General features: G+C 56.4%; 1 protein-coding gene and 1 long non-coding RNA gene across 4 annotated transcripts; one reads left to right on the plus strand and one right to left on the minus strand.

Moving 5' to 3' along the window:
- Positions 1 to 3,778: 3,778 nt before the first annotated feature.
- Positions 3,779 to 19,843, plus strand: EXTL1 (exostosin like glycosyltransferase 1). Of its 3 annotated transcripts, XM_082684809.1 has the most exons (11): positions 3,781 to 5,856; positions 11,928 to 12,018; positions 12,274 to 12,381; positions 13,442 to 13,561; positions 14,167 to 14,299; positions 14,499 to 14,605; positions 15,396 to 15,485; positions 16,282 to 16,368; positions 16,768 to 16,928; positions 18,161 to 18,332; positions 18,488 to 19,843. In XM_082684809.1, exons 1-11 carry the CDS (start codon positions 5,084 to 5,086, stop codon positions 18,656 to 18,658), a joined length of 2,013 nt encoding a protein of 670 aa, XP_082540935.1. In that variant the 5' UTR covers positions 3,781 to 5,083; the 3' UTR covers positions 18,659 to 19,843. The 3 variants fall into 3 exon arrangements, with proteins under 3 accessions (XP_082540937.1, XP_082540936.1, XP_082540935.1); XM_082684811.1 differs by lacking the exon at positions 18,488 to 19,843 and having other exon boundaries at positions 3,779 to 5,856; positions 18,198 to 18,328; XM_082684810.1 differs by lacking the exon at positions 12,274 to 12,381 and having other exon boundaries at positions 3,780 to 5,856.
- LOC309841657 lies at positions 13,696 to 15,402 on the minus strand. The gene is made up of 3 exons (XR_014299228.1): positions 15,316 to 15,402; positions 14,881 to 15,040; positions 13,696 to 13,915 (listed from the first exon to the last, which is right to left on the minus strand). It is a non-coding gene; the product is annotated as an uncharacterized lncRNA (long non-coding RNA).
- Positions 19,844 to 20,532: the final 689 nt, after the last annotated feature.

Consider the following 20,532-nt stretch of genomic DNA (forward strand, 5'->3'; position numbering starts at 1 on the left):
TCTACCCCATATGGACAGCTTGGGGCAGGCCGGCTCATCTCCCCGGGGGTCCGAGGAGAACAGAGGATGCATTTATTAGGTGCTGGCATTGTGCCAGGCATAGTATGTTGAAGGTTGTCCTTTGATGATCTCACTGAATCCTCTTCCCAGAAAGTGTTGCAGGAATGTGCTACACTCAGCATTTTGTAGAGGCGGAAACAGCAGCACAGAGAGGTGAAGTAACTTGCACAGGAACACACAGCTTTAAGAGCACCTGAGTTAATGCTCCAGGTCCCTTTCTCTTGGATACATTCCTTCTGGAAATTTCAGGCCCATTCCAGAGAAGGAAAGACAGGAGGGAGGCAGAACCAGGGTGCAAAGAGGGAACACTCCAGATCAAACACAGTGGTGTTAGTCCCCATTTTCTGCCTGGGCACCTTGCCAACACGAGACCTGGCACCTCAGGCAGGGAGTACCCCCGGCCCGGGCAGCCCCCCTGGCAGTGGGACACACCATAGCCCCGAAGCAGGCACTTCAGCACTCCAGCTCTGGGGATGCCATCCAGAGCACCTCCTGGTGTCCAGTCCACTCAGGGGCGGCTTCAACCCTGCCCTGCGGGAAACAAGAGGGCTGCCTTCTCCCAGAAGCCTCCCCGCTGTGAACCAGAGCCCTTGCCTTGGCCTTCTCCTCCTCCTCCTCCCTCTTCCTGCGGTCCTTTCCTCCCTGCCCTATCTCAACCTCCTCTCCCCAGAGTGTGGGTTACTGGGCCGGCCATTGATCCCAGCCCAGGCATAGCATAGGAGCTCAGGGAGGCTTTGATGAGCCCTGAAGAGCTCGACAATGGAGGCCCGGGAGCTTTTGGCAGAGCCTGGCAATGTATTTTTAGAATGAGCCCTGCTCAGCCCTGACTGCCAGGACGGCCTGCCTTCTCTTCCTGCATCCAAGCCGCAGGGCAACCCTGTGAATCACAGACTAGACAAACCCAGGGCCCAGGAGCCTCCCCAGGCAGGGCTGAAGGTAGGAGCTGGCTTGTGCGTATGCAAGTGTGGACACGGGCAGGAGCCAGCCAGGGTGCCCAGGGCTGGGGGAGCAGGAGCAGGAGCCCCCTGCCAAGCCCCTCACCGGCTGGCCTTGGCCTCTTAGCCCTTCCAGCTTTGTCCACCAGTCGGCTCACTCACTCATTCAACAAGTATTTGTTGGCCATTTATTACCCTAGTGCTGGGATGAGAAGGGTGAATGAGGCAAAATTCCTAGCCTCATAACCAGACCTCTGACCTCCCCCACCTCGGCTCCCCACCCGGCTTCCCCATCTCGATTGATGCAGCGTCCTGTGGCTCAGGCCGAACTTCTCATCCAGTCCAGCAGCTAATCTGTCCTTTTGCCCTAGCTCAGAACATACCCACAATCCAATGACTTTCGCCCCTTTCGCCCCTGCCACCTGGTCCTAGACACCATCAGGGCTCCCATACATGGCTCCCCCGGGACAACAGGGCTCCCCCCTCTGTCTCTGCCCCTGCAACAACTTCTTCCCTGGAATCCGAGCCGAGCCTCAAAAACAAGTCAGGTCTTGTCTCCCATGTTGTCACACATCCACAGCCCCCCAGAACCTGTGCCCTGGCTTCTCCCCACCCGACTGAAGTGACCTGACCTTGCACACACACACACACACACACACACACTCCCTCACCTCCAATGTCAGCTTCTCAGTGCGTCCCTCGGTGCGCCCCTCGTCCCTCCAGACTTGTCCCATCTAACACTGCAGCTCCTCCCCTTCTCCACAGCCTTTCTTGCCAAATAACACCAGATAATTTATTTACATTTTGCTCATTGCCCATGTCCCTGCCCAGGAATGTGAACTCCATGAGGGCAAGGTTTTGTCTGCTTTGTTTTCTTCCCTGAGAACCCACCTGGCCCACAGTATGGACTCAGGAAGGAGAGTCGTGGAATGAGGGAATGAATGACTTGTGGGGGAGACAGTCATTAAAAAAAGGCAGTCCCTGTCTCCACTTCTGCCATTTCCTGTCTGCTCCACGTAGGTAGCCAGTGGTTCTAAAAAACATACTGTGTCCTTCAAGTGTTAGGGCAGGTATGACTGCATGAGGCAGCCCCTTGGGGAACTCCCATCCTCCCCGCCCCCCTTGTCCTGTAATTGCCAGGATCCTGGTGTTCCTCAGGGATGCTGCCTTCTGTAAGAATGAGGGTGTACCTAAATAAAATATTTTTTTTTAAAAAAAGGGGGTGCCTGGGTGGCTCAGTTGGTTAAGCGACTGTCTTTGGCTCAGGTCATGATCCTGGAGTCCCAGGATCAAGTCCCGCATTGGGCTCCCAGCTCAGCGGGGAGTCTGCTTCTGCCTCTGGTCCTCTCCTCTCATTCTCTCTCTCAAATAAATAAATTAAATTAAATTAAATTAAAAGAATGGGGTGCACGTGTCTCACTCAGGAGACAGGATGGTGCAATGGGTGACGGAATGGACTGCCCGGGTCCAAATCCTTGCTAATATTTGGGAATTTAGGCGACTTACCTAAATTGCCTGGACCTCTGTTTTCCTGTCTATAAGATGGGGATAATAACAATACCTTCCTCAGAGTCCCCCCAGGAGAGGACCCAATGAGCTAATACACTTGCACTTAGGAGTTGCATGTGGGACATAGTTAGTGTTAAAGGAAAGGTAGCTGTCATTGTTCTTCAGGGTCTATCTCCAGGGCCTGGCACAAAACCCGGCCCACACTGAGTACTTAGTAAGTACTTGTTGGATGAATGAATGAATGAATGAGGACAGGGATAGAAGGATGAAGAAGTGGCATGAGAACCTAGGGGAGGGCCCAGCCCCAGCCCCAGCCTGAGGAGAGTCAGGAAGGCTTCTTGTAGGAGGGGAGCTGATTCCTGTCGGATGGCGGGGTGGGGAAGGGGAGGTTCACTGAGCAAGGTGAATGTCAGGAGCAGCAAACAGCAAGTGCAAAGGCCCCTCTCCCCTTGGGAAAGCCTTGTTCGTGCAGGGAAAGTCAGTCCAGGACTCAGTGATGGACACTGTAGGCGAAGAGGCCAGGTTTCCCCTGTGCTGGCCATCTTGAGGACATACTTGGGTGAATGAACTGTGCTTTTCCCTCAGACCTGCTGCCCATGGACGACAAAACATTCCCACAGAGGGCAAAACATTCTCCCTGGTCAGATCAGTGGCCCTCTGAGATCAGGGCAAGGCAAGCAAGGAAAAGAGGTTGCCACTTGTTGGGGGACCCCATGGGATAGGCCTGGATTTAACCTGACAACCTTCTCACGGTAAAGATCTTCACCTCCATGTAGAGATGAGGGGACAGAGGTCCCACATCATCCAGCTGAGAGGAAGAGACAGAGTTTGCTCTCGTCAGCCTGGTCCAGTGTGGCCTCCCGCATCAGACTGGCACTCCTGGCGGCCAGGGGTCTGTGCCTCAGCGATACTTCAGTGGGTGACATCCCCCATTCCTAAACCCCCCCCCCCCTTTCAGAGCACAGACCAAGGAACTAAGCAGGGGAAGCCCTCAACAGCCGTGGACTAATGGATAGCCAAGTTCTTCGTCAGGCAGAACTCTCCATATGGACTGGAGGGTGAGCCTCAAGACCTTCCCTCTAGGGCTCCTGATGAGGGCAGACCTCATCAGACACCTGACCAGCCCATGACAGGAGTGGGGGTGACAGGAGTGGGCCTGAAAAGCCTGCCGCCAGAAGAGATTGGGGGGCGGTGCTGAAGGAGGAGGGGCTAATCCTGGGAATCAGTGGGAGCGTCTTACCCAATACCACCCACCCCATCCCGCTCCCACCTACCCCTCTCCCCACTCGACACTTCACTTTCCTCCTCTGTGGGCTTCCTCGTCCTCTGACTGACAGACTCCACACACTCGCACCACCAGCTGCAGTGACCGGTGGGGAGCTCTAAGAAGAAGGGCCTGGAGTTCAAGGTTTAAAGTCCCCGCCCTGCCGCATCTTTGTCATTTTAGGAAGATACCACCTCTCTCTGAGTTTTGCTTCTCTCCCTGTGAAGCATGACACGGCTAAACCTCTGCTTTGGAGCCTTGACGTGTGAATTCAGAGACGGGCTGGGATAGCTTGAGGTATCTGAGAGATTTGGGTCCCGCCGGTGAGAATTACTGACATTGGAGGAAACTGGTTTGGAAAGGGTTAAGTGGAGACCCCGCCTCCCAGGCAGGAACGAATCAGGGCTGGCAGGGGAGGAGCCAGGCTGGGAAAGAGATCCAGTCCGGCCAGATGCTGCCCGGAGAGGGAACGGGAGAAGACGCCAGTTGGGCAGGGGGCGGTGGGACTGGGCGTGGGGCAGGGTCCTCGGTGTGTGCCCCGTGATAGCTCCAAGTCAGAGGGTGCAGGACCAGCTGCTAGGGGTGGGGGAGGAGGGGACCGAGCTGCCTGCGTAGGGGACAGCCGCGGAGTGGGAGAGGACTAGGACCCAGAGAACTCCCAGCTCCCCAGGCAGGGGGCACCGGCTGCACCCAGGCCTCGACCTCAGCCGACCCTGATAGCCCACATGGGGTGTGGGGTCTAATTTTAGCTCCAGCCGCAGGGCCCACAGCCCAGGAGTGCCAGCCAGTGGGCTACTCCGGAGCCGCTCAGGCAAGGGGAGAATTGGAGAGGTCAGCCCCCCTTCTGTCCAGCCCTGCACCCTGGCCAAGCCACCTCCTGCGAGAGCCCTGACGGGTTCCCCATGGCCTGGCAGACTGCCCGCCTCTCTGCTGAGGCCAAGGTCAGGGGGTGCAGCCAGGAGGGCAGAAGGACGTGGCCTTGCAGTGTGGTCAGGGGATTGCATCAGCCTGAGCAGTGCCCAGGGGCAGGGGGCCCTGCTGCAGGGGCAAAGCCCAGCTTGGTTGTCCAAAGGCCAAGGAAGCAGATTCCTGACTGCAAGAAGGCAAGGCCACAAAGTCGGGTCCTACCTGGCTTCCCGGCACCTGGCTGGTGACTTGCGGTTTGACCTTATTCAGGCCGCCCGTTCTCAATGGGCCTCAGTCTTCCCATCTGTGCAATGAAGGCGCTGAACTAGAAGGCAGAGCCCAGCTCCAGCGACTCAGCCTCGAGCCCCTGCTCCTCCTGCTTCCCCCAGCCCTGGCCACGGGTGGCCACATGCAGTCGTGGAGAAGAAAGTCCCTCTGGCTGGCACTGTCGGCCTCTTGGCTCCTCGTCCTTCTGAGAGTCTTCCCCCTCCTCCGCCTGGCAGTGCCTGCCAGACCCCGGGCGGGTGCCCCCCAAGGCTGGCCCCACTGGCTGGACATAGAGCTCCTGCAGAGTTTCTCCCAGCCTGGGGAGCTCCCAGAAGATGATCCTCAACCTCTTCCAGCCCCCCGTGGTGGCAGCTGCGACTGGGGAGCTTGCTTTGATGTCTCCAAGTGCAGGGGTGGTGGTCTCAAGGTGTTCGCGTACCCAGTGGCTGGACCGATCTCTGACACTCAGCGTGGGATCCTGGCTTCCATTGAGAGCTCCCGCTTCGGCTCCGTCAGCCCCGAGGAGGCCTGCCTCCTCCTCCTCCTCAGCCTGGAAGCCCCAGCTGGGGAGAGCAGCCCCTTGCCCCAGCAGTGGAACGGTGGAAGGAACCATCTGGTCCTCGGTCTCCACCCAAACTTCTGCCCCCAGACCTTCCAACTGGGACAGGCGATGGTGGCCAAGGCCAGCCCCACAGTGGACACCTTCCGGCCTGGCTTTGACGTGGCCCTCCCGCTTCTCCCCGAAGCCCACCCATGGCGAGGTGGGGCCCCTGGCCAGCTGGGACAGCACAGCCCCCACCCTGGGGTGCCCCTGCTAGCCCTGGCAGAGGAGAGGGGCGGGTGGCGCACGGCAGGCACTGAGTCCTCTGCCTGCCCCCGGGATGGGCACTGTGAGCAGGACCACGGACCTGAGCAGTAAGTGGACCTTTACCTCTGCCACCCCGGGGTGGGGGTGGGGGGTGGGTAAGGAGGGTGCTGGGTGGGAGGGATCTGCAGTGGGAGTGAGCCCAGAGGCCAGGGTAGAGGGCGGATGGAGATGGGACTGGAGAACCAGCTAGGCCTGACGAACTCTGGCCCCAGCTGCCCCAGGAGGGAGAATCAGGTTAGACCGAGAGAAACCTCACTCAGAAGGTCCTTTGTCACACGGGGTATCCAAAGTAGGTTTGGGGGGTTCTCCCTTAGGGGTCCATAAACACAAAAATATGACTCACTCCTACTTACTCTTTTTCTCTTGTTCCAATTCCTCCTTCCCTAATATTTTAACATACATGTCTGTTGGGCTCGGTCTGTGCTAAAGTATAAATAATCGTTATAATAAAATAATACTAACTGCTTTCATTTGTTTGTGTACCAGACACTAAGCTCAGAGAGGTTAAGTAATTTGTCTGAGGCCACCCAGACAGACAGGGCACAGTGCTGAAATCCAGAGTTGCCCGTTTCCAAAACCTTCAGCATTAGAATTCTGAGTTTTAACCAAGGGTGAACGATCAACCCATCAAATGCCTCAGAGCCGTGGAGATTAAGGACTAGTCACAGATGGAAGCTGCTCCTGTGTCTAATTTGGGGAATTAATCTCTTAAGGAAACAGCAAATATGAATGAGGTCAGACCAGCAGAAGAACTTCCCACCAGCACGACTGCCTGGAGACATGTAAGGGGCGTGGTGGCCTGTGGGACATGGAGAGTTGTTCAGAAACTCCTGTCCCTGGGCTAGTTGGAGTGACAGGCCTCAGGTGATAAAGCAGTTAACCCCTAAGTATCCAAACCCCTCTGCGCCCCTGGGAGGCCGGCAGTGTCCGAAGAGTGGTTGTGCAGGCCTGTATTCCATTCCTTTTGAGGTTGTCCAGGCCCAGAGCAGCAGCAGGTTCCTTCTCCATGCGTGGGGCAGACCCGAGTTGGAACCTGTCACTCTGGTGTCCTTCCCTTGCTCCCTCCCTCAGGTATCTCCCTGTTCTCTGCTAGAACAACATGGGCTGTTCTCAGCTCACCACCCCTGTCCCCCACGGGAATTCTTCACGTGGCCAAGCTCCCTTTTTGCCTCTGCCTCTCAGGGGCTTCTCTCAGCCAGAGGGCTCTGCTGGGAATGCAATTCCTCTACCTCAAGGCACACGGCCTCCAAGGAGCCCCACAGCCAGAGGTAGGAATGCAATAGCCTCTTTAGCCCACAGGCCCTGCTGCCCGGACCCATCCTCGGAGTGATCTGAAAGGTCGGGGATCACCCCCACCCCCAGGCCCCTGAAGCTCAGAGCTCAGACAGAGCTTACCTTCAGTGAACAAGTTTCTCTTGTTCACCATGGCCCCGCCTGACCTTCCTAATTAGACTTTTAGCTGTTCTTGCTTATAGAAGATTTTTTTTTAAAGATTTTATTTATTTGTTTGACAGACAGAGATCACAAGTAGGCAGAGAGGCAGGGGAATAGAGAGGAGGAAGCAGGCTCCCTGCCAAGCAGAGAGCCCCATGTGGGGCTCGATCCCAGGATCCTGGGACCATGATCTAAGCCGAAGGCAGAGGCTTTAACCCACTGAGCCACCCAGGCGCCCCTAGAAGTTCTTCTTTCGGCTGACTTTAATTACTGCACTGGTGAATCTGAAAGCTATTTCGGTCTGAACTTCTTTGTGAAACTGGAAATTAGGGAGCTTCACACAGGAAGCGAACTGCGGACTCGCTGAATGTGTTCTGATGGAACCCAAATTGGCCAGAACTGGCCAAGGCTTTCTCACCCGTGCGGGCCGCCCTCTGGGTAGCATGGTGGGTGAGTTTATTTCCAAGGGGTAATGCCTGGCAGACTCTGACCGTCCTCTGCAATTTCCCCAGTTCTGTCTTTGACCTCAGCTCCCACCCCCACCCCCTGCAGAGAACAGGCCTTGTAATCTCTGGAGTAACGTTAAGCCTCAGTTTCCCTGAGGTGTCAGGCAGCTGCCTGAAGCAGCCAGACAGTAAGGAGAGAGGGAGGCCACCAGCCACAGGGCAACCCCCGAAGGTGGCCTGAATAAACAAGCACTGGCCCGAGAAAGAGGCAATTCACAGTCCCTGCCACTGTCCCACAGCCACTTTCCCACATTCACTGGGCAGGCAGGGAGGCCGAGGGGGAGGGGAGGAAGTGAACACGTGGAGCCCAGTGCTGTGCCAGCCCCTTTGCACAAGTCACTCACCCTCAAGTACCCTGCAAGGGAAGCATTTTCATTCCCATTTCAGGGAACAGGAAACTGAGGTTCAGAGTGGTGGAGGGAGCCAGCCAAGGCCCTTGGGTGATGAACTCCTTGACTCATCATAGCCTCCCTCGAGTTTGTGATGGGGCGGCTATGGAGCTGGGCTTCAGCCCTACACTTCTGGCCCCAAAACCCGTATTTTTCCACCTCCGGTGAACAGTCTCCTATTGCTTTGGAATAAGCCTCCACCCTTTAAAATTGTTATTTATTTATTTTTATGAATAGGGAATTCATTCACAGGCTACAAAATTCCAAAGGCACAAAAGGGGTATACAGTAAATCTCCCTCCCACCCCTGACTCTGGCCACCCAGTTTTCCTTCCTGGAGCCAAACACCGTTTCTAGTTTCTTTTCTGAGGTACTCTGTGTGCACGAACAACGCATGTGTGTGCTCTCTCCCACTTAGGGTTTTTTTTTTTTTTAAACATAAATTCAATGCATGTTTTAAGGTTTCCTTTGGATCTAGGAGGCACAGTGCCTAGGTCCTGTGGTACTTTCAGGGACCCAAGAAAATTTTTATTTTGATGAAATGATTTTCATTTCTTTAAAAATCAGAAGAAAAAAACCATACATTTAAGTGGAAGAAAATGTTTAGATATATATGTTTTTTGTTTTTGTTTTTGTTTTTAAGATTTATTTATTTATTTTAAAGATTTATTTATTTATTTGATAGACAGAAATCACAAGGAGGCAGAGAGGCAGGCAGAGAGAGGAGGAAGCAGGCTCCCCGCTGAGCAGAGAGCCCAGTGCAGGGCTCAATGCAGGGCTCAATCCCAGGACCCTGGGATCATGACCCGAGCCGAAGGCAGAGGCTTTAACCCACTGAGCCACCCAGGCGTCCCAAGATTTATTTATTTTTTTTGACAGACAGAGATCACAAGTAGGCAGAGAGGCAGGCAGAGAGAGGAGGAAGCAGGCTCCCCGCTGAGCAGAGAGCCCAGTGCAGGGCTCAATGCAGGGCTCAATCCCAGGACCCTGGGATCATGACCCGAGCCGAAGGCAGAGGCTTTAACCCGCTGAGCCACCCAGGTGCCCCTTGTTATATATGTTTTTAAAGATTTTATTTGACAGTGAGAGAGCACTAGCCAGGGGTAGGGGTGGGGCAGAGGGAGAAGGAGAAAGAGACTCCCTGCTGAGCTGGGACTGCCACGCCCCCTGCCCTGTGCAGGACTCAATCCCAGGACCCTGATATCCTGACCTGAGCTGAAGGCAGATGCTTAACTGACTAAGCCACCCAGATGCCCCTAATATATAATATTAATGTTTTCATTTATTTTTAAGTAATCTTGACCAAGAGTTGCACACCCCACCAAATGAGCCAGCCAGGCACCCCAGTGTTTTTGTTTTTATACCAATGAAATTATCAAATGTAATTTATATATAATATCTATGGCAGAGAGACCCCAAAGGCCAAAGAGCCTATGGCACATGGAAGTCACAGTGTGCCCTGCCTATAGCCAGCCCGCAAGAGGGCCCAAGGGAGCCACACTGACTCCATCCTTGGGCACTGAGGCCCTGAGTCTGTAGCAAGTGCCTTATAGGGTCACAGAACCCTAAGATCTCGTTGGCAGTTTCCATGATGTCCCCTCCATAACACGCACACAGACACACCACACAGCGGCAGGTGCTCATCTAGCTCTGCTTAATTAGCTCTACCGACGGGGATCTCACCATCTCTCTAGGCCACCCCCCCCCCCCCCCGGCTACTGTCAGCGAAATCCATTATTAGAATTTATGCAGAAACTGACATCTTGGATACCTGGCCCCCGGCTCCTGGGTCTGTCAATTTATCACACATCCGTTCACTGAGCAGCCGTTACGTGCCCAGTCTCGGCCAGGTGCTCTGCCAGGCTGTGCAGATGTGGGCCACGGCCCTCAGGCTACTCCATCTTGTAGGAAAGGCAGGCAAGTTCCCGGTTAGGACCCACATCATTAAGCGGAGAGACGCTGTACAAGCTGCCTTGCTCACTGACTCCATGACTTCTGAGCTGTGAAGCCCCTCCAGGCCTCCATTCCTTCATCTGTAAAGCAGGGGACTAGCAGCGCAGACCTTCTGTCTTTGAGGGAGTGCTGTGAGAATGAAGTGAGTTACTGCCCCAAAGTACTTCGTACAGGGCTTAGTCAAGGTCGGCTGGCTCATTACTACTGCGGGCACACAGGCTGTGAGAGCAGAGAGAAGGGGGCCATCTTTGGAAAGATCAAGGAGGGCTTCCCAGAGAAGGTGAGGTTTGAGTTTAGACCTTTAGATCGAGTAGGAGGAGGGGCACCTGGGTGGCTCAGTCAGTTAAGTGTCTGCCTTCGGCTCAGGGCATGACCCCAGGTCCTGCATCGGGCTCCTTCCTCCGTGGGGAGTCTGCTTCTGCCTCTCCCTCTGCTGCTCCCCCTGCTTCTGCTCTCTCTCCTATTCTCTCTCTCAAATAAATAAATAAAATCTTAAAACAAACAAACAAAATTATGAAAAAAAAAGATCGAGTACGAAGAATCCCTTGGGTTGTAAGGCAGAGAGGGATGCTGGAGGCTGAGCGAGGACGTATGGAGACACAGAGGAGGAAACAGCAGAGGTTAGTGAGGACTGGGAAGTACAGTTTATTCAGAAAGCTCTTTGGATTCTCGGAAGCCTTGAACTTAGGGCTTCTCAGTCCCTTAGGGCTTTGTTGGAGAGGGAGGAGGGCTGTAGCTGGCTGGTGCTGTGGCAGCTTCTGTTAGAGAATGTTCTGTTGTTTAGCGTGTGAGTTCTTCCAGGAGAAACCCGGTGGATGCCTGAGCAGTAGAGACAGAAGGGCGGGGGGGAGGCAGAAATAACCCAGGGACAGGAGTCAGCCTATTTGGTTCTACTTCCAGCCTTAACCCTGTCTGAGACCCCAAGCTAGTCCTTGGGTCTCTCTGAGACTCAGTCTCCCCATCTGTTCAGTGGTTCAGACTCAGACCAGACAGGATGTAGCTGAGGAGGGTCCTGGGACCTCTGGGCCCTATTCGTCAGTCCCACTCTGAGCAGGCCTGTGAGCTCAGAGGTCCTGCCCCTCCACACCCTCCTCAAGCCTCCCAGTAGCTAGGTCATGGGCACGGCTTCCCTGGGTGGGCAGTCGCAGGGAGGTGGCTTTGGGGAGGCTGTAAATCAAGCCCCTCCCCCCCCAAACACACACAACCTGAGTGTGGTCCTGGGCTTGGGGGGAGAAGATGGGAGGAACAGAGGAGGCCTGTCCTCTGGGTGAGGGGGCCTCTGGGCAGCAGCTTCCTGTGCGGTTCCAGGCTGGGGGCCCAGCCCACCTCCTGACAGAGGAGCTTTTCATGGGCCTGGGCTCTCTGGATGGGGGGAAGGCAGGGCACGGAGGCCTCCCGCAGGTGAGGGCTGCCCCAGAATCTGCAGAGCGGTGGGAGGCAGGGGGCGGTGCAAACCTGTGCCTCTCCCAGTCAGACTAGGCCTTGGAAACAGCTGGTCCCGCCCCCTCCTGTTTTGCAAATGAGGAAACTGAGGTCCAGAGATGAGAAGGGGGAGATGCCTGAGACCCCAAGGGCAGAGGCAGAACTAGAACCCAGGGCTCCTGCCTCCCACCCCACCATGGGTGAGGGGCGGGTGTGAAGCTTGTGTTCATGTCAGTGTTCATGTGTGGCTGTGCGTGTGCTTGAGTGTTTGTTAATATGTGAAGCACAGATGGTGGATTTGCACACTGTGAACTGGGGAGTGTTGAGGGGGTTGCGGGGGCATTGAGGGAGCCGGTGGGGTGAGGGGCTGGTGTCTCAGGCCTCACCTATGCGTACCCCTCCTGTACCTCCTTAGGACCCACCCTGGGGCAAAGCTCCCCAATGCTACCTTCTGCCTCATCCCTGCCCACCAACCTGACGCCTTGCACTTCCTCCAAGCCCTGCAGGTACAACCCCAACCTGGGCATGCCCTGGCCCTGTCCTCCCACACTCCTGAGCTGGCAGGCTCTCTCGGCCAGGCCCGGGGAAGGGACCGTGAGCTGCCCACACCCACACTCGTAGAACAACCGGCTACCCAAAAAACCGCCTTTCTCTCCTCTGGGTCCCTTGCCCCCAACGGAAGCAGCAGCTAATTTGGAACTGGGGGAGGGGGAGTGTGTGCAGGATGTGACTGGGCTCCCCAGTGCCTACCTTTCCCCCAGGCTGGCTGTATCCCTGTGCTTCTCAGCCCTCGGTGGGAGCTGCCCTTCTCCGAGGTCATCGATTGGACCAAGGCGGCCATCGTGGCTGATGAGAGGCTCCCATTTCAGGTAGCTCAGGGCCCTGCGCACAGGGTGGGGACTGAACCCAGGATGTGGGAGAAGCCTGGGATCTCAGCCTCCAGGCTGATCTCATCCCTCGTTTGTATCTCCCCGTATGTGTATATTCATGATTTTGCTCCAAGCCCCAAGCTTCTGGGGCTCCCACAGGATCAAAGAGAGGCAGAGACTCCTGACAGTTTGAGAGCAAGTCCTGAGCCTTTTCCAGCCTCAGTTTCCCCAATCTGTACAATGGGATAAGTTAGACCAGATGATCTCCACGGGCCCAGCCGAGATGACTCGACCAGTTTAAGGGAAAGCCATAAAAATCCAAAATCTGAGTGCCTCCAGGGAGGTTGGGGTGGGAAAGCAAAATGCACGGTGACTTTCCCAGCTGATGAAACTACTTTTGCTTGCCCGACAATGAGAAAACTGCGTACGCCTTGAATCTCCTGAGAAGCGAGAACAGTACGGTAGTTAGTAACAGTAGCTGCCTGCATTGAGCTGCTACCATAGGCCAAGCACTTAACGTATATTGTCTTAGTTATTTATTTATTTTTAAGACGTTTAAAAAAAATTTATTTGAGAATGAGAGAGCACACAAGTAGGGGGAGGGGGAAAGGAAAAGGAAAGGGAGAGGAAGAAGCAGACTCCTCGATGAGCAGAGAGCTTGAGGCAGGGCTCGATCCCAGGACCCCAGGATCATGATCTGTGCTGAAGGCAGACATTTGCTTAACCGACTGAGCTACCCGGGAGCCCCTGTATAATCTAGCTTAATTCCCACAGCCGCCCTATGAGGCAGGTACTGTTATTATCCCCACTTTACAGATGAGGACACAGACTCAGAGAGGTTGAGTAGTTTGTCCACAGTCACACAGTTATTAAGTGGCATTTAGGCTCAACTCTGTGTGACCTTGATTATTACCTGGGACTTGGCCAAAGGTGGCTGCTTGGAAAACTGTGGGGAGAAGGCTTCTGGTTCCCAGACCTCCAACCTGGGTGGTCCCATCTCAGAGTCAGTCAGAGCCTGACAAGGCCCCATGCCTTCTCCTTTCCTCCCTCTGTACCTCAGGTCCTCGCTGCCCTCCAGAAGATGCCCCCCACCCGGGTCCTTGCCCTGCGTCAGCAGACCCAGTTTCTGTGGGATGCCTACTTCTCCTCAGTGGAGAAGGTCATCCATACCACTCTGGAGGTGAGGAAGACTTCCATGATGGGAGCCATGGTGCTTGGCTCCTGCCTCATCCCCATTCCCTCTCCACATCCCTCTCTCCAGACACATCTTCTACCCTGCTGTTTGGACTTCTCCCCTGCAGGGGCTTCTGGGATGAATCTGAGGCTTGACTCTGAGCTCTTGGACAAGTTCCTTCTCCAGTCTTGGCCTCGGTTTACCCCCATCTGTAGAGGGATAGCTCTGGCCAATAGATTTCGAAGCCTGTGCCAAGGTGTCAGCCCGGGTGATGGTCAGTGGCTGCCTTCAGTGCTGTGTTAAAGGGGAGTCTGGGTCCGGAAAGAATGTCGCACTCGCAACTCGTTAGCCACATCTGCCCTGAGTGAGGAAGGACAAGGAGGCAGCAAGTTCACCATCACTGGCCACTTCTGGACACCATCACTGAGTGCCCCCTACTCTGGACTTCTGCACCTGAGCCCTTCGGACAGTGATGCAGTGATGCAGCTGTTGCCCTCCCAGGAACCTGAAGGGGGAGGGGCGGAGGGGCGGAGGGGCGTGGCTATGCCAGATCTGAACTTCCCCAGACCCTGACCACGACCACACCCGCACAGCCCTCTCTCATTTCACAGATTATTCAGGACCGGATCTTTGGAGCACCCGCTCACCCCTCGCTCCTGTGGAACAGCCCTCCAGGCGCCCTCCTGGCCCTGCCCACTTTTTCTACAAGCCCCTCGGACTTCCCCTTCTACCACCTACAGCGGGGTATGCCTGGGGATGGGACAACTTGAAGTCCCCTCACCAACTCTTCCCAAGTCTGTCCCAGCCTCAACCACAGAGCCCTGCCATGCCCTTCCCTGATTCACCCACATCTCTCCTGGCTCCTGGAGTCCCCAGCTCAGGCCACCCTTTAGGGGGTCCTGTCCCCTCCCACCCCCTAACAGCCTGTGTCTCATTTCCCTAGGCTCTCGGCCTGCCGGCAGGTTCAGTGCCCTGATTTGGGTGGGGGCCCCAGGCCAGCCCCCACTGAAGCTCATCCAGGCGGTGGCAGGCTCCCAGCATTGTGCCCAGGTCTGTCCCTTTTGCCAGTGGGGGCCCTGGGATCCAGGGCGGGGGCGAGGGAAAGGGCATCTAGACCCCAAGCGTAACCACATGTTTTGAGGGGAGGCACAGGAGGGGTTTTCAAGGGGTTTTCACTGCCCTTTTTTTTAAGTCCCAACATTCTTGTTCCTTTCCTTCTCCCCGCCCCCCGCAAAGGAAACTGATGAAACTGATGAAATCATGTAAAAGGCAGGTACCCCTTGGGGCCACTGGAGAGGTAAACAGGCGATCACGCGTGTACTCACCCATCAGTGATTTTCTCAGCGCCAAGCCCGTGGGGGTGATGCTGAGGACTTCGAGAAAAAGCAGGAAAGGATTCTGCCCTGGATTCAGATTCAGTTAGCACTTTCCGGCACACGCTGTCAGGTGTCACTTCCAGAGAAGCCACATAGCCTCCTGAGGGGACTTAACAGGGGAAGCAAGCCCTTAGCTCGGCCAGGGACAGACAGAGCAGCTCCACAGAGGGGACATTTGAGCAGGGCAGCGAATGATAAAGGACCAGAAGTGATCAAAAGCCTCTGAGAGAAGATGGGGATGGGACGAGGGGCCAGGACCCAGGCTAGGGGCTACCACAACTGACTGTCCCCAGTTCCGATGCTGAAGGTAGCTACCTTCAGGTCACACCAGAATTCCTGCCTTCCTGATGCCCAGAGGTAAAAACAGGGCAGCAAAGGACGGACCTTGGCTCCAAGTAAACTCTCCCAAACTCAGAAATACAGCTGTTCTCCCAGCCTTCAGGAACACCCCCTTTTCCTCCTAGATCCTGGTTCTCTGGAGCAGTGAGAAGCCACCCCCTTCCAGGTGGCCCAAGACAGCAGTGCCCTTGACAGTGCTGGCCGGGCAGAGGAAGGTGAGGAGTTGGGGGGAGGGGCGTGGGAGGGAGGGCTCCAGCCCCCGCATGCTGGGAACTGGGGAGGGCACACATGGCTGCTTTGCTTGAGCCCGAGCCAGATCTGGACTTCCAGTCGGGCCCGAAGCTGGTCAGGAAGTCGCGCCTCACTTGTCCCTTAAGGATCTCCCCAGGAGGACTGCTTGTGCCGTGTGGGTGCAGCAGAATTCCGTGGAGTGGACGGTGGGCTGTCTGACGTGGGTCTCAGCTGCGGGCCCGATAGAGAGGATCCTCTCCCATGCCTGGCCCTTGTGGGTTGTGCCTCCTCCAGAGAGCTGGGGTGTTATGTGATGAGGGAAGGCAGAGGGGATATGTTGGCTGCCATGGATGAGCCAGAGGAGAAACGTGGAGTCTTGAAGAAATGAGAACAGATGGCAGCAAACGGAGCCAGAGGAGGGTGGCTTCTGAGAACCCGGGATGCTGGGAGCCCCCTGCGTGCTGTGTGGCTCTGGGCAAGTCCCTTCATCTCTCTGGACCTGTTTCTTTCAAAGAGAGGATGTCTGACAGTCCCTCCCAGGGTTGAGGCGAGCATGTGATGTGATAAGAGGAATCCCAAAGGGTGGAAACTGGAGGGGCCCCTGGATACCTTCTGCCCCATCTGCTCCTGGTCCCAGGTCCAGGCGGCCCGGCTGTTGTCAAGTCCTGCCTTCTACACCTGAGTGCCGGGGCTCCTGCTTCGTGGCTGTGTAGACTGTCACGGTAGGAGCCCAGGGACGGTTGCCACGGCTGAGTCGGCCTCACCTCCCTCCCACTACAGGCCAGCGACCGCTTCTTCCCGCACCGAGCCCTCAGCACGGATGCCATCCTCAGCCTCGACGCACAGAGCAGTCTTACCACAAGCGAGGTGAGGTCACGGCCGGAGAGGAGCCCAGGGTGGAGGGGGGACAGAGACACCTCAGATTCCCAGAGCAGTGAGGAGCCTGGGACCAGCGCCCGGGTGCAGCCTCCTGCTTTTGAAACCACCCCCCGAGAGCCTGTCGGCTTCCTCCTTAGTCATCTAGCAGAAGCTTTCAGCAAACTTTTAAAAACAGTTTTCAGCTCCCAGGGGGAAAAAGCACTGTTTCCAGCTCCCCTTTGGGAACCCCCACCCCACCCCACCCCACCCCAGCGCAGCAGTCCTGGGAACTTTCATGCACGCACCTCTCCCGAGTCCCTCGGCCGGGCTGGCCTGGCCTGCATGTCTCTAGATGTTCCCCGCTGGTCGGGAAGTCCCTCCTCATACCTCACTTCAGTATCTCCCCAGGTGGACTTCGCTTTTGTGGTGTGGCAGAGCTTCCCAGAGCGGATGGTGGGTTTCCTGACATGGAGGCACTTCTGGGATGAGGCCCGGGGTGGCTGGGGCCACACTGCCGAGAAGGCCAACGAGTTCTCCATGGTTCTCACATCAGCTGCCTTCTACCACAGGTACGGATGGCCGGCCTGGCACTGGGAGCCGAGGGCCAGAGCCCCCCACCCCCCACCGCCTTGATCCTGGGCAGGGCAGCGTGGGAGTGAGCGCATCAAGCTAGGGCCTAGAGACCCGGGTTCTGGGCTCAGATCTACCACACCCGAGTCGTATGATGGGCAAATCTCCTCAGCTCTTGTGAGGCCTCAACTTTCTTTGTCACCTCACAGGGCTGATGTGATAATCTGATGAGAAAACCATATGAAGGCCTTGGCACACAGGTGGCCAACGAATGGTAGCTAGTGTCATTTTAAACAGAGCTAGGCAGAGGGTAGGGATTTGAATTTGGTGATGGTGATGGCAAGGGAATGGCCCTGAAGACATTTTTTTTTTTTAAAGATTTTATTTATTTGACAGAGAGAGATCTCAAGTAGGCAGAGAGGCAGGCAGAGAGAGAGGAAGGGAAGCAGGCTCCCTGCTGAGCAGAGAGCCCAACGTGGGACTCAATCCCAGGACTAGGATCATGACCTAAGCCCAAGGCAGAGGCTTTCATCTACTGAGCCACCCAGGCTCCCTACCCTGAAGCTTTATAAATGTGTGTGTGGTGGGCTGGGGACTGCCCCAGGCCTTCCAGAAGTTGACTGAAGCACCCATCTTTGGGGCAGGGACTGAATTCTGGAAGGCCCCTTTAGAAGGGTTCTGTAGATGTGTTTAAACCTAATATGTGTGACCTGGAACCTCTAGTAGGTTTACCCAGAAGCTCTGCGAGGGAGTCTCAGCAGAGTGAAGACTACCCCTAAGGTCTGCAGGGTGGGCCTAGGTTGTTCTAGAAGGCTGCGTGGAACAAGGCTCACCCTGAGCAGCATCAGTCTGGTTAATCCACAACCTTCCTGAAGCTGGTCTTTGGGGCTGCCATTTTTTATGGCCTTGGAACCAACTGACACCCCTCCCCCCATTCTGTCTGAATTCAGTTCCATGGTGGCCCCATGGAACTGTAACAGAGGGGGCAGGGAGGACACCATGTGCTGCAGACAAACCCACACAGTGCAGGACAGCAGAGAGAGATGTGTATTTCTGGTGTGAGCTCTCTGAGGCCGCCAGGGCTTGGGTGGGGTTGGGGGGCGAGCAGCATTTTCTAAGGAGGCATGGGGATTGAAGTTAAAGGGAGAGTGAGGTCAGGAGGAGAATGGGGCCTGGCAGGGAGAAGTAGTGGGTAAATTTGACTGCAGCCCCTCCCTCTCCCCTTGCCCAGATACTACCACACCCTCTTCACCCACTCCCTGCCCAAGGCTCTGAGAACCCTGGCAGATGAAGCACCCAGCTGTGTGGACATCCTGATGAACTCCCTGGTAGCAGCAGTCACCAAGCTGCCCCCTATCAAGGTGCCCTATGGGAAGCAGCGTCTGGAGGCCAGCCCTCCCCTGGTGAGGATCCAGGGGGACAGGTCGGAACTGGGAGGGCGCTGGCGGTGGAAGGGATTCCCTCTCACTAACCCCAATCTTTCTTTGCTGCAGGGTTCGGGGGCATGGGGGGTGGGTTTAGAGGACAGAGACCTCCAAAGCGTGTTCCTCCCCCTCAGGTGCCTGGGGACCCAGATCCGCAGCCGCCGGCCCAGGACTGCATCAATCAGATGGTGGCCGAGTTTGGCTACATGCCTCTGGTCTCCTCTCGCCTTCGTCTGGACCCAGTACTGTTCAAGGACCCGGTCTCGGTGCTGCGCAAGAAGTACCGCAGCCTGGAGAAGCCCTAGCTTGGACCAGCCCCCAATCCGGCTCCTGGGGGGCGCTGCTCCTGCAGAGGGTTGGGAGGGGCTCAGCCCCCTCCCTTGGGACGTCTGAAGAGCAATCAAGGCTGCCAGTTAGCCAACACGTCAGGTCCCTATTAGCCAATCACCCCAATGCCCGGAGCTGAGGGGCATCGCCCCACCCTCCAGTCCCACCGCTTGTGGCAGGTCACAAGTGCAGGGCCCTCTCTCTCGGACTGTGCCCTCAGCCATTGTGACCTTATGCCTGGAATGCCTTTCCCAGCTTCTCTGCAGGAGCTGACTTCTACTTGTCTTTCAGATCTCCGCCACCTCCACGGACTTGCCTGAACCCCATCCCAGACCCAGTTCCTCTGCTCTTGTACAGCCGAGCGTTCCCTACTGTTCATGATGCTTTGCAAAGTACACAGTCAAGCCCCAAGACCAGCCTGGAATCCCCAGGAAGGCAGGGCCATGTCCTCTTCTCTCTGGCCTGGCAGGTGCTTCACAAGTATTTGACGAACAGATAAGACCTCAACTGCGTGCCTGGCCCTGTGCCACAGTCGAGAGTGGGGACAGTGTGCCAAGTGAGACAAAACTCTGTCTCCCCCGCCCCTTTCAGGGTTCTCAGTCCGGCAGTAAGGCAGCCACCCGCAGATGCCTGGGTTGCCAGGCGCGATCTTCGTACAAAGAGGCGCCGAGAAGCCAGTTTCGGGCTTCCCTCCCGAATCTGGCAGAGCAGGGGCGGGTGGGGCAGACAGACGGGAACGCCAGGGGGCCTGCCAGCCCAGCCCAGCCCAGCCCAGCCCAGGGCTCTGCATTACCGAACATGACCACTAGAGGTCAGCGCCGCCCCGCGCTCTCTCTTCCGGGAATGGGAACGGAGTTCTTGGCGCCCCTCCGGTCAAGGGGTGACCCGGCAAGGGGCTGTGGAGTGTTGATGGGGTGCAGCCCGAGGTCCGAAAACTGGGGAGGAATTCGAAAGAACAGTCCCACTCCTTTGGCCCACATACTCTGGACTAAAAAGCCATTTCTAGGTGGGCTGGGTGGGAGATGGGGTGGTCCAGAGCACCCTGGGCCGTGGGGGGGGGGGGGACTCTGGAGTGGGGTAAGGGCTGCTGGGTTCCCCAGGGTTCATCCACCTGGAACTAGAATTATCACTTCCGAAATAAAGTGCATGTCCTTGCTCCCTCATGCTCAGGCTATAAATAACTCCTACAGTGGCTGTGTCGGGGTGGGGGACTCAGGGCTCACAGGGGAGTGGGGGTGCTGGGTCCAGCCCAGGTCCAGGGTGTCAGGTGTTTTCCTGCTTTGACGGCCTCACCGCTTTGGAAACTTTCCTGACTAGCTCACCCTGGCCAGCCAGAACATGCCGTCCCCCAGGGCTTCTCCAAGGCCTTCCACCCCCATCGTCCAGTTTGACCTCTCGCCCCTGGATGACTTGGGTCCTCCCTGCAACCAGTCACAGCTGGGGTGCAGAGAGGACTCTCCCTTGGAAAGCATGGGGTTGCTAGCTTATTAAGGTGGATGGGGGCCTGGGAGTTAAAAAGGAGGGAAGGCATTCTGGCCCAGGGTCAAGAGCAGCTGAAGGTGGGTGAGGAAGCACACAGCTGTGGCCCAGGCAGCCTTCCCAGGGCGGGGAGGGCTCTGAGTGCCAGGCCCAGCAAAGAGAAAGAGGCTTCCCCTTCCCACTCACAGCTTCGGCACCCAGGCTCTGAACTGCCTGGGCATGGCCTTACCCATGGAGGGCACTGCCAGGCCCAAGGGCTCACACTGTACCAACATGCAGCCCAGAAGGTTTTCAGCTCCTGCTGTAGAGTGAGGCAGAAACCCCAGACCTGCTTCACAGTGGCTATGTGACTTCAGAGACTCAACCCCTCTGA

Source organism: Mustela nivalis (assembly GCF_964662115.1).
Source record: "Mustela nivalis genome assembly, chromosome: 10".
Classification (NCBI taxonomy): Eukaryota; Metazoa; Chordata; class Mammalia; order Carnivora; family Mustelidae; genus Mustela; species Mustela nivalis.

Excerpts from the sequence above, each read along its gene's own strand:
- EXTL1 (XM_082684809.1), top strand. The coding sequence starts at position 5,084 with ATGCAGTCGTGGAGAAGAAAGTCCCTCTGGCTGGCACTGTCGGCCTCT. Across the intron at positions 13,562-14,166 it reads TCATCCATACCACTCTGGAG|ATTATTCAGGACCGGATCTT; the intron begins GTGAGGAAGACT and ends CTCATTTCACAG. Across the intron at positions 18,333-18,487 it reads TGGAGGCCAGCCCTCCCCTG|GTGCCTGGGGACCCAGATCC; the intron begins GTGAGGATCCAG and ends CCTCCCCCTCAG.